Source organism: Falco naumanni, chromosome 8 (assembly GCF_017639655.2).
Source record: "Falco naumanni isolate bFalNau1 chromosome 8, bFalNau1.pat, whole genome shotgun sequence".
Lineage (NCBI taxonomy): Eukaryota > Metazoa > Chordata > Aves > Falconiformes > Falconidae > Falco > Falco naumanni.
Window position 1 is genome coordinate 21,161,719 of NC_054061.1, and position 12,858 is coordinate 21,174,576.

Genomic DNA, 12,858 nt, shown 5'->3' on the forward strand with positions numbered 1-12,858 from the left:
CCTTCCCCCTCCCTTTTTCTGACCCCTTTCAATGCCTTGGTCTAGCGAGGCACTTAAGCAGATTGACAGCCCTATTGAGTTCACGGAGTTTGACGGGAAACTCATGTGACTGAAGTCACGAGAGTGGCTGAACCGTTTTTCTGGATCCAGTCCTAAATTCTTAAGATTGTTCCCATTGGCACGGCACTGGCACCCCACCAGCACATCCCATCTTCTCCAGGTTGAACTCTTGGTACTGGCAGGTGGGCTAACGTGGTGCTGATGCCATTGCCATGACGTGCTTCAGCAAGTCACAGTCACCGTGGTGGCTCTGGCCACTGCCACACCGATCACATTTGTCATGCTGCAAACTGGGGCTTGACGGATAGCTTAATAAACAGAAAACAGCAGGAACATCTCTCTTAGAGGAAAATGGGATCACACTTGCTTCATCAAAACAAGCCTGTCCCAAATGCTCTAATCTCATCCCGTACTTCAAAGTCAAATCACATTTCCCTTCAGATGTTGGTTTTGGAAACATTTCTATGCAGAATCTAATCTTTTTTTTTTCCAAGTTTGTCAGTGTTTTGCTCCTCATGCACAGGCTCACAGGCCAGCAAATGTACACATCCACATCACATCCCTGGCAGAAAATAGGCACTCAGTAACATGCAGAGAGGTGGAGACAAAAAGTCTTACATCAGCCATTTGGATTTCCTCAGGATCCAAACGTGGATGGCTTGGCCCGTTCGCAAGGCTTCTGTTCTGATGGGCAGGGCACATGTTTTGCCGTAAATGGTTATGCATTTGTTTTCTTTGTTTCCTTTAAAAAAGAAAGGGAAAAAATCTCTTAGGAAGACTAATCTCATGGGGGTCTCTGCCCCCAGAGGCACCTGGAGGACACAGACAATGGAGAGGGCAAATTTCAGATGCACTTGATGTTTCAATGGTGCTTGTGGAAAGCTGCAAACAGGAAGAAACAAGGCATTCAACATTTGCCACCTTCTGCTGGTTCTTCAAAAAACTGTGAGCATTCCTCATCAAGGGCAATTTGGGAAGCAGGCCCCAGGATCCACCTTTGCAAGACAGGGTCCAGCAAAGGCAGGGGAGCCAGGGGCACCATGGTACTGGGAGCGGAGGAGAATAGTGGGGAGAAGGAAAAGGGGAAGCAGGTCCTGGGTTGGTTTTGGTGGCAAGGCACTTGACTTGTCCTGCATTAATCACAAAGTGGCAAAGCCCACTTGTGCTCCTGGCAGGGCATCTACTCCACAAGACCCACCGTGTCCCAGGAGCACCCTGAACTGAGGTGGGGTGCAGGCTAAGAAGGGAAAAAGGTGCTGCCCAGGCAGGGAAGGCTGACCATGAAAGAGGTCCCCAAGCCTCTTGTTCCATCAGGATTGCTCCAAAAGTCTCTGAAATGTACATAGCTGAGCCCACATCTCCTGCACAACAGTCCAGTGTGCTTCTGCTGTCAGGAGATGAGCTGCTGGCTTGGGAGCCAGCTCTTCCCAGCATCACCTGGGTGGGTGAAATGATGCTGATTCAGGGGATGAGCAAACGGTCCCAGGAAAACACCCTGCTCAGGCACAGCCTGGTAGATGGCTCACTACCCTTTTTCATCAGACTTTCCTGGGAATACCACAGTGCAGCATCTCCTTAAAACAGCATTTGAGTGAAAAGCATAAAAGCATGAACGCTACCACTCAGTAATGTCTGGCCAGTTACTGTCTGTTAAGCACCCATACTCACTTGGTTTTACAGTAAGCTACCACACAGACGATGCCCACCACAAGCAAGGCAACACAGATTCCTGTGATGGTTAAAACTCTCTTCTGGTAGAGTTCTTCCGCTTCTGCAAATGGAGAGAAAGAAACCAGTTACAAATGGGCTCCAGCACCAGGGATGCATCTGGCTGCACAAGAAACAGCACTGTGTGTGGATAAGATGGAGAAGAGTGCTCGGTCAGACCTCCTACCAATCCACTGCCCACCTCTAATAGCTGACCCAAACCTGAGACAAGCCGGACCAATCTTACTTGCCCCTCAAGAGACCTTCACTCCTTTTGTCTCACTGCATCTTTGCCCTCTCTTGCTCAGTAGCTCACCCCTTCTGTGCTCAAACATACCTCTCACATTCTGTTCTTTTCCCACAGAAAAACTCGGTGACTAATCCCCAAAAGCCCCGTGGCTCCGCTCCTCTCCAGCAGATTCCCCCTTCTTGGCAACCTAGCAGCCTACCAAAGAAGTCCCTGAGCACCCCCCACTCACCACATACACGCATGCCCTGTGACGCTCTCATCAGGCTCTCTGCCCTGAAGGACTCAGAATGCCTTTTCCTTGCAGCGGCTGCATGCCCTGGAGCTTGGCGGTGTGCTAGAAACCACCAAGCAACAGGCCCCAAAGCATGTAGGTGCTGAAGGGGACATCCTAAAAGAGTCAAAAAGCAGAATGAGGATGGAAAAGTGATAGCATGTTAGACAAAGAAAACTGAGTAGAGTAATTAAAATAGAGAAACCAATTACAATTATGGATTTTTAATGAAACCCTAGGAAGTGATTAAATTCCATAGCACCAAGTAACTCAGATGCACACACAAAATTCAAGCAGCTGCTGCTGCTTCTCTCAAATATCATCATTTGTCAGGGACTGTCTTTCAAACCAGAAAAGCGTCAAAACCCAGACCATGCTGGAAGTGAGGTAATTCATTCACATTAATCAAAGCTCTAAGGAAACGCTAGGATGGCGCTGGCAGTGTGACTCAACTACCCTAGGCAGCAATCGCATGGCAAGAATGCCTCTTCCTCTGTGGCTACACCAGAGCAGATGCTCTTCTCAGCAACTCTCCACTCAGACCAGAAGAGGCAATTTCATTCTCCAGCTGGATAACTGAAAGAAGGCTTCAGTGCACAGATACCATGAGCATTTCACTTCAGCATCTATGAGTGATATCCTCGTGCCCCCATACTACGCGTTAATGATCAAGTTATTGGGGTTTGCACCTTCTTTAATAGATTAGGCAATAAAACTCATGCCATGGTTGCTGTGCTCGGCGTGGTTCGCCATGCCACACTAAATGCCTTGAATGGACTCTATGATATCCCCAGTGCTGCCAAACAATGAAATACAGACCAGAAGAGAAACCGGTCTGGTGCCAGAACCCCCTAGGACTAGACTTTTAGCAAAAAAGACAAGAAGGAAGCAACAAAACATTCCAGATAACTGAACATTTAGACCAAATTCAGCTTGCCATTTTAGGAGGAAATGCCCACCACATGGTTTTTTGGGGAAAAAAGTGCTAGGAAAATCATTTATCTCTTTCTAACTTTAAAATGAGAATGGAGAAAGATTTGCTAAACAAGGGCTGAGAATAACAGCCCCAGCATGAAGATGCAAAACATAATCAGCAGAGCTTGCTTCATGCTTGTGCTGCAAAGCTGCAATTTAAAGACATATATTTCCATCTGTTTTGTTTGTACACTGGCCTTCGGCTTCATGAGGTGCTCAGCGTAGCAGTGAGGGTGCCGGGAAGGTAATGTCCTTCAATTCACTAGAGAGGCGGGCAGCTGAGGAGCTCCTAGATTCCGTCTTCACCATGGAGTGGGCCAGGAACAACACATCACAGGTCTCACCTGGGCTGAAAGTTTCTACACCACAGCAGCTGACTGCACCTCCTCAGAGCCTGAGCCTCTGTGGCCTGGGACTGCTCCCAGAGCAGGGCCAGCTGCTAGCTGATCTGCTACTCTTGTGTTTTGCTACAGAGCCAGGTGGAGCTGGTGTGGGGAAAGAACTTGGGGGTGAAACACCTCCTTCAGCGACATGTTTTTTCCCTTGCAGAGATGCTCTATTCTAGGCATCAGCAACCATGGCAGACAAGTTTTCTTGCTCTTGCCCACCTCTGGGACCTGGATTCCAGCTGTACAGCTCTTTCCTTCAGAGAGGAGTTTCAGAGTTTTTATTGGAATCAGGAAAACCAGCTAGGACCATATCCTGGTTACAGATGGCAACAGGCAAGAATTTTGCTACTACCCAGCAAAATCTATCTTCACAAAAATCCCCACCAAAAACAGCTGGGCAGGAGGTCAGTTTTCACCATGGACCCATCCATCAAGCCAATTTTTTTAAAGATTCTTCACCAGTTATGTTTTTTTGCTACAAAGACTTTTTCCCCAACCATAGATCGTCCCCTTTGAACCATGGAGCAGGGAGAAAGCGCAATGCCATCAAAACTATGCCCCTTGGTCCCTGCCCCCCCCCCCCCCCCCTTTGTTTTTTTTAACCTATTTCCTACAAGACAGATTTTTTTGCCCAGGGCTCAAATCACAACCCTTGTTCTGGTGATCATGTCTGTATGGAACCCTTACCCTGGCATGTCTGACTGTCCTGAGCCTTCACCTGCATTGCATGGGGAATGTTTCCATTCATCAGAAATGCAGATCTAGCCTCTCTGTCTTGACCTACAGCTCTGCTATGTGAAGCAATGAAGTGTGAGGCTGTGCGTCACTGCTGCAAAACTAAAAATTGAATCACCTGCTGATAGTAATTTAGCTTGGCTCCTAACATCTCATTAAAATTGATGCTTGATAACACAGTATCTTCATGTTGCACAAAACCATCTCAACAATGACAGAAAGAAAATAAAGGAATGCACACTACAGTTTTGTATTTGAGAAGATAAGATCCTGGAGCAAGACTTTTCCATTTGTGTCTCTATACTCTACAAACACCACATCTTCATCAGCAGCATCGTCACTCTACAGCATCAAACACTATGAACAAACCATGTGGTGCCACATAATGCCGACAGAATCACAGTCCAGCCATGGGTGTCACAGCAACGCATGAAAGTGAAAGACGAATGACAGAGAAGAGACGACTGCAGACTGGGAACACGATGTGTGCGGTTCTGTGATGACATTGAGAATGGACGAGGAAAAGGACAAAAGGTCAACAAAAAAGGGATGTCAAAAATCCTTATATTTAAAGTTTATTTAAGTGTATTAGCATTAGCAGCACCACTTTCTCTGAAACATCTGACCACAAAATGCACGTTTTCTGCAGCAGGGATGAATGCTGGAGAACACACACCAATCCTGGTGGATCAGACATGCAAAAGCCAGAGGAGACAAGTTTCTCCAGCTTCAGCTAGTGCGTGTCCCTCCACCTCAGGGACCTAAGAAGACAATTTAGGATCCAGAAATGAAGATTGGTGTCCCCATACCTCTAAAGAGGTGGAACTGAAGTGTCTATATGTGAGGATCTGCTCTGACTGACATTGCCAATTCAATGTTTTTAAGTTAACTCACGGGAAACTTAGCCTCAAAGATTTGCTTTCCCAGGTTCTTACTCAAGAAATACTTGATATATTTCTAAAAACAGACTAAGGAGAATGGCAGAAAAATAATATGATTGCGAGCAACTGGGCAGGAGCAGGTAATTGCCCAAAAGGCATATCTTTAAAACCATTTAAGTTCCTGCAGTGTTTTTCCAAACTTCAGCTTGCCATCATGATGCTCAGCATTACACCCTCCACTCTCATGGGAGAGTACTGCCTTTCCTGGGCTCACTGCTTTATAGACTAACTCATCTCATGCCACCTTTCTTGGAACGATTTCCTCCTGCTAAAGAATGAAAATAAGCTGCTAACCTTTGGGAGGAGGAATGGCAAAGCTTGTCCTGACCCTTTGTAGGATCCAGTGGAGGTTAGTGCGTCCGCTATGGTAGTTTCTATAAAAGCCCCTGATCTTCCTAAAACTTGCCTTTCTGTTCCTGGAACATCTGCTCATTCCCCAGTGGTGCCTGCTGGCAGCCTTTCGGATGGACACAAACTCCAGCTTTTCAGTTAAATACACAAAAGCATGTTGAATGAGGAGATGTATGGCAATTGTACCATCCCACTCATGCCACACACACCAGGCTACTGCTTGAAACAAAGAAAAAAGTGCTGCTAAAAACACACGTGCATTTTTATAGGTTTACATTTAGGTTCTGTATTTTGCTTTGTTGTTGGTTTTTGGTTTTGGTGTTGGTTTTCTTTTTTTCAATCGAAACATCTATCTTGGTGCCAGGGAAGAGAACAGAACAGTTGATTTTTTAATCATCCCATTAAAGCCATAAATATGTGGGCAGCTCTTAATGGCTTCTGATTAATAAATGAATGGTTGTTCCATACCCTTTAATTCAAATCCAAGATGCTCTGCCAATGCAGAAAGAAGACAAGGAAGAGAAAGAGAAAGAGAAAAAGAAAAACAGGTCTGTCAGAGAACTCTAATATATAAACACACACACTGTGCAGTTACAGCAGGTTAGCTTTTCTGTAGGCTCAGCAGCAGTTACACAGAAGACAGTGTATGCTTCAGAGCATTTCAAATTCCCACCAGAGCGCATATCTTATGTAAAGAAAGACCCAAACAAATTGCAGTGGAAGTTAATTATGAATTCTTTTAGTTAATTATGAATTCTTTTGAGATGAGCTATGTTTGTTAGTACCTGATATGGAATTCACAGTTTAGGCTGGGGGTGGGGGTGGGGGAAGAAAGGCAAAAAAATGTACACTTGTTCTGAAACAACTCCTAACAGGTCAAAACACATAGTGGCTGCATGAACCTGGTAAAAAACATTCATTCACTTTCTACAGGCAAAATATGCCCTGCATGGTTCCACACGCCCCTCTCTGCCCGGGGGCCTGTGCACCAAAGAAGTGTGCTGGGCAGACAGATATGTGGGCCTGCCAGCACGATTCTGCTGCCCATGACCTCAAGTCTGGTCTTGGATGCACAGCGTCATCTGGCAGCACCGCCTGTAAATCACCTGACAGCATGTCAATCGTGTGAGCACTGCTCTTGGCAGTACGGATCTGCAGCTGAACCACGGATACTGCAAGTGATTAGTTGCCTGGGTGAGGCAATGAATCCCTTGCAGATTTAAAAGTGCAAATTGCACTGGAAGTTTCCCTCAAGTCTCTGATCTTCACATTTCACTTCTACTGTGGTTCTGCATTGTTTTAGAAACAACAAGCATGCTGAAAAAAGCACAGATTGGAGCATCTGCTTTCAGATTCACATTCATTACAAGTAAGATTGCAATTCATCTTGCAGAGATAACACTAAGCAAAGGAGTTTGCCTAATCAATCAACAGCACAGTTATCCATAACAGGTAACCTCAATTTTAGTAATTTTCCTGGTACCGGCCTCACCTGAAGATAGTTTTTCTTACAAAAACATTAAAGTACTCCATACTTACCACTGTGCACAAAAGTGAGCTCTGCTGTTCCCAATCATGATACACACAAGATTATTTGCAGCTTGGAGGGGTCCAGATTTATGTACTACATTTTCCATAGGAACTGCTTTTTGCTGCACAGAAATATTTGCTTTCTTTTGCAATGCTGTTCAAAATTTAGGTGGTGGGAAATTAGCACTAATTATTACGAAACATGTAAACATGTTTTCTAAAGCAGGTTCTTCTCTTCAAATCAATGCTGACATTTGGGCTTTTTTGGGGTGGACGGGGTTTGGGTAGGGTTGGGTTGTTTTAAATTTGGTGTAATTTACAGGTCACAAAACCTGGCTGCTCTCTGCTTCACTTCTCACAGTTGTGCAAAAGGAACAGCAAACTCTACCGTGTGTTTCACAGTCGTTTTGTACAAGCGGCAGTGACAGACACAATGTGGTGAGCAGCAGAGAACTGGATGGAATCCATTTGTCCTAAACCTCTCAGTTATCACATCTAGCCTTGACCTATTCCTAAGGAACATTACAATTACACACACAGTTTCACCTGACACTATGATAAATGCATGCAGAGATACATTAAATGTCATCTATATATCTACGCTATTGATCCATCTGATAGCTGTATACTGCCTGTAGTGCCACATTTCCTCCCTGTTCCAGGACGATTTGCTGCAACAAGTGCAGCTACAAATGGGTGCAATTCAAAACTTTGCCCCTGCCCCCCCTTCCTCAGAAATGCCTGTGCAAACGGAGGTGGTGGGCAGGACCTGAGGAACTTCCCACTGTCCCACTCACATTAGAACTGCAGTTTCTTTTGGCTCCCCAGCCCCACGGAGCAGATACAGCCAGCTGGCTCATTGGATCTTAGCTACAGGTTTCTTCAGCAGGAGACAAACCATGCAACCGTGTAGCAGCTGGAATGTATGTGCCTGCCGTTACCTACAAACCCACTGGTAGCTTTGCAGATAGAGGAAGCCCTGCCCCAGCCTATACTCCTGCATCTGATGTCCATGGCTACTCAACAACCCTCTATCATCATTTCAGGCTACAGAAACTGCTTTGGTATCACCTGTAACTGAACTCTCCCCCTGCTCAGGAGTTGTTCCCAGTCTGGGCAGGTGTTGCCTTCTGTGCTGGGACACTGAAGGAGAAGACACTTCAAGAATAGGCTGGGATTTGGAGGGTTTGTCTCTAAAGAACAAACTGTTCAAAACTATTCACATGTTACAATCTAGAGGCTACTGAGATGACCCCAGCTCCACGGAAAACGTTGCTTCAAAATGTAATCATTCTGCATTCAGCAGAGGGGTATCATCTTCACAAACATGGCTTACCACATAGTGTGTGCCTATTTTATATCAATAATATACCACTTGCTGTAGCAGCCGTGTTTGAGAAATCAAAATTTCTCCTAGAGACAACAACTTATTTTGGTCTGGAGCAAAAGATATTCCTGACTGCATACCATGTTTGAAAGTCTCCTTTGCTTTTTTAAGAGGTTGATAAGGAAAAGTAATACATCTTTAAAAGCTTTGAGTTATATTTGCTGCTAGGTGGAGAAGATGCTTAGCATGACATGTAGCACCTGCACTGTGTCCTGCCACAGCTAAGTCAACCTGCATTTTACCCTCCTCGTTAGACTGGCAGTCTGGCAGACTCGGCTTCTGAGGATGCCTAGAAACCCTTGGGCAACAGCCTCCTCTGGGGCCACTAATCATACAGAGGGAGGCATCAGGTCCAGGTAAGTCCTCCAGCTCCTCCAGACGGTGATTCACTCCATGCTGACAGCAGTGCTTGCAATGGGGTGTACTGCACCCCAGGCTTGTGGCAGAGCGACCCTTTGGGGTAGCTAACATTACATGGATGAATCCTATCTGCAGAGACAAACTGATACATGCCAGGAGCGCTGACGGAGCACAGTAGCACTCTCCAGCTCCCATAGGACAAGCTCCTCTGGAAGCAATATAGTCAAAGGCTACCATGCAAATAAATTACAGGTAGCTTTAGGCTGAGAAAACGGGTGTATTATTTTTCTCACACCATCAGTCTTCTGTCTGAACTCCACACGTGCTTCCTAGTCATGGCAAGGAGCTAGGGCTGAGCACCCTGAACTGCTGTGAGACTCCCCAGACTACCTGAAGTGAGGACATGTTTTTTGGAAGATCTCGTTCCAAATGTGCCTGCTGAACCTTTCTGAAAATGTTGGACTTAAGATAGAACCCATTCTTCCCAGTGCAGCCATTAGGGTTAAGGAAACAATATCTATTGGCCTCTTTAAGGCATTACTTTGCAGTATTTATGTTATTTTTTCCCCTAAAAGCTAAGCTAGGCTCTTCTGTTTTGATCCTAAAGGAGGCTGGACCAGCAGCTTGGAAATGTTCAAATACCTAACTACAGTATGTATGGCAGAAGGCTGTCCAACAGAGAAAGGCAGCAAGCATGGGAGAGCTGAGGAAGGGGAAAAGTGAAGAAGTATGAAAAAGATAACAAAAATGTTTAATTTTCACACTCCTCATCTCAGCTGAAGCACATCTACAGGGAATTCAGGTTGAATGCCATCACCCAGATTGGTACCACTCAGCTGTTCAAAGCAGGGCTTGCTGAAGAGTCGAGTGATAGATGGACCTTACACTCAAGTCCCCCGAAGGCTGGCATTCAGCTGGTGTGGACTGAAAGAAAAAATTCAGTTGGACTTAGGTGCTACCAGTAGGGTGGGCACTCAAATTTTGTGGTGGACTTTTTTCTGATCGTTGGACAGAAGACAAAATGTTACACTTATTTGATCTGCAGTGACTTTGTGACCATGTTTCTCTCTATAATGTGTTTTACCTGTTTTAAAAGATGAACAGACAAAACCATCTTATCTAAAATATCCTTATAGGAGGAACATCTCCAGACAAAATGGCTCTCACTGAACTGTAGATTTATAGGATGATTAAGAAGGATAAAAGACTTAGCAAACAGCGGTGAAAACTGGTTCTGTGGTCAGGTGGACTTCAGGCTGCCCAAGAACGTCATTAAGATGTTTCACTACTGCATGCATTATTGCCCCCAGGCACAGATGGTAACCCTAGAGGGCTACCTGGGTCACTCACAGAGCACACTCCAGTGCATGAGACAAAGTGGAGGATTAACATCTGAGGACCAGTAAGACAGACTGTTGGTAATAAATTATACATCCAGGCTTCCCCCAGGGGGTACAGGGAGCAATGCAAGACAGTCCGGTGATGCTGGGGACAGAGAACACTGTGCTGGTGCTAAGGGCTGGGCAGTTTCCAAGTGGGATCTCCAAGTACAGAGTCTGCAAACTTTCAATAAGCTGCACAGCTATTTCGCTTCTCCAGTACTGTATCAATAAAAATAATTTGTTAGGCCTCAAGAGTCCAGATACATAACAATCGAGAATTAGCAAGTTGCTGTAGATTAGCGTGCAATTTAAGAGATCCCAAAGGGTAACCTGTACTGCTGTCCAGGGGAGAGGAATAACCCTGTTATGATAAGCCACAAAAGCCCTGTAATTACCCAGCCACACCACAGCATAGTCATCACCCTGTAATTAAGTGGTCAGTGGTTATTGTGCCATTGAAAGGAAGCTGCAGAATATCTCTGTGGAATTTAAAATGTTGCTAAGCATTGGTTTAGGATTCAGATGAGTAAGAGGTGGAGGAGGGAACAGAAAAGTAGGTAAGAAATAGTATTCTTCCACTTATCATTTTCATATCGCAATCAACAGGTAGAAAACTACTGCTGAATTGAAGTGAACAGAGAAGCTGAAATTCAGATCTAGGCCTTTCCAGAAGAGCTTGAAGTGGTACCTTTGTCCTTCTGCTCACAGGGACACTGCACCTTGGTGTGAGGAGCAAGTGTCCAGAAACCAGCTGTCAGAAAGGTCACTTTTACATGTCAGGGTGATGAACAACATTCCTCTGGCTGCAGCCTGGTGACTTCAGAATGAACGGGACCATCCCTCAGAAAAATGAGAAGGCTCTCACCCAGTGAGCCTGCACCACTCTGCTTCCACGGCGGTTTAGTCAGCAGGGATGGAGCCAGTTCGCGTGCCACTGCGGGAACATGCGATTCTGTTTCCAGCCCAGAGAGCCTGATGCAGACACTGCAAATAGAAATGTTTATGCTTTTCTGGCTGGAAAGGCTCTATGAAAGCAATTTCCTTGGCAAGAATGACTGATAGGAAGACCCAGACATCCGATCTGCAGGAAATGTGTTATGATAGGGCAGGAATCATGTTGATGAGATCATTACATAGATCACACCCAGTGATGGTGTGGTGGATGCTTAAGAACAGATGGTGGTTCTCATCTCTAGAAATACCCATATTCATCATCTATTGTTGTAAGGAATCTGTAATGCCTATGCCAGGGAAATGTCCTGCCACACGGCAAATCGATCAGGAGCCAGACCCATCACACCAAACGTTGATGGCTACAGTCAGGGAGTCCTGGGAGACATATCAAGCAGGGAAGTCAGGATACACTTTCATATCAGCGCCCACTGCAAGCAGAGTTGACCAGATAGTCTGTGACTGCAAGACTGATTTCTCAGCTCAAGCCCTTCTCCGTTGTGTTTCCAGATCACTACACTGAGTACATGCAAAAAGAGCAAGTGCCTTCCTCCCCTTCAGAAAAAGGATTTGATGCCTGAATCTTAGGGGACCCCAAAGTTGAAGAGAAAACCTGCTCTCCCCAATGGACAGCAGAAAATGCTGCTCTGTGCTTCCAAGGCAGACCAGTAGGAAGACTCCAACTATGAATTAAAAGTCAATCTGTAAAGAAACCAAGAATGAAATATGGGGTAAAAATGGAGAATATGCTAGATTACATTGTATATGAATGTCAGCTCTATTCCAGGATTTTTACAGGCAGGCTACAGACTTCAACTAAAGTTAGGTCATGAAGTAGAAAATGAAAATGTTTCACTAACAAGAAGATGAATGGTATGGTATTTTCCTCTGGATCAGTGACAATTATTTTGGGTGATGAATAAATAGCAAAGTTAAGATGAAATTTCAGATTCCACAGTCAAGAGACAAGCATAAACACAAAAAATCATCCCAAATTTCTAAATTGTTCCACAAACTGCAAGTGAAAAGGATCCAAATGTGCCGACTTAGGCAAGGTATAAACGTTCTCACTCACAATGTTTAACTTTTAGTATCTTGGCCCCACCAGGAGTGAAATAGCTGCCAACATGTTTCACAAAACCTTTACAATCAGCCAGTCCAAAGACTGGCAAATTACTTGAAACTTCCAGCAGGGCTTTACAAAGACCAGAAATGTTTCTTGTAGGAGAGAGAAGACAGAGCTAGATTGTGATCTGATGTAGAAGAGCAGCTATGAAATACAGGTGCTAGAACAGCTTTTTTTTAAAAAAGACTTTCTTAAAAGGAAGGATGATTTTGGACATGCTTTTGTCTTCTGCAAAGAGCTGCAAGCCATCATTGTGTCTTTGAAGCTGGACCCAGGAGACAGCTGTCAACTGGGTGAGTCTCCAGTACCACCCAGAAGCTCTCGTAAGTCTACATAGAAAGACTTCCTGACTTTTTTGTGATATTGCTGAATTTTTACCCATGTGTACCAGTAGAGATGAAGATCTGATGGCAAAAGCGAAACGCTCCCAGGATACTAATGCT

The 12,858-nt window shown here is 45.0% G+C and overlaps 1 protein-coding gene across 1 annotated transcript in view; it reads right to left on the bottom strand.

Annotated features, from left to right (window-relative positions):
* Positions 1–12,858, bottom strand: part of NRG2 (neuregulin 2) — a 90,615-nt gene that overhangs the window by 7,627 nt on the left and 70,130 nt on the right. The window contains exons 7-9 of the mRNA XM_040603137.1: positions 6,148–6,171; positions 1,729–1,831; positions 679–802 (exon numbers count right to left, since the gene is read on the bottom strand). Coding sequence (XP_040459071.1) covers positions 679–802; positions 1,729–1,831; positions 6,148–6,171 — 251 coding nt within the window. The remainder of the gene's footprint in view (positions 1–678; positions 803–1,728; positions 1,832–6,147; positions 6,172–12,858) is intronic.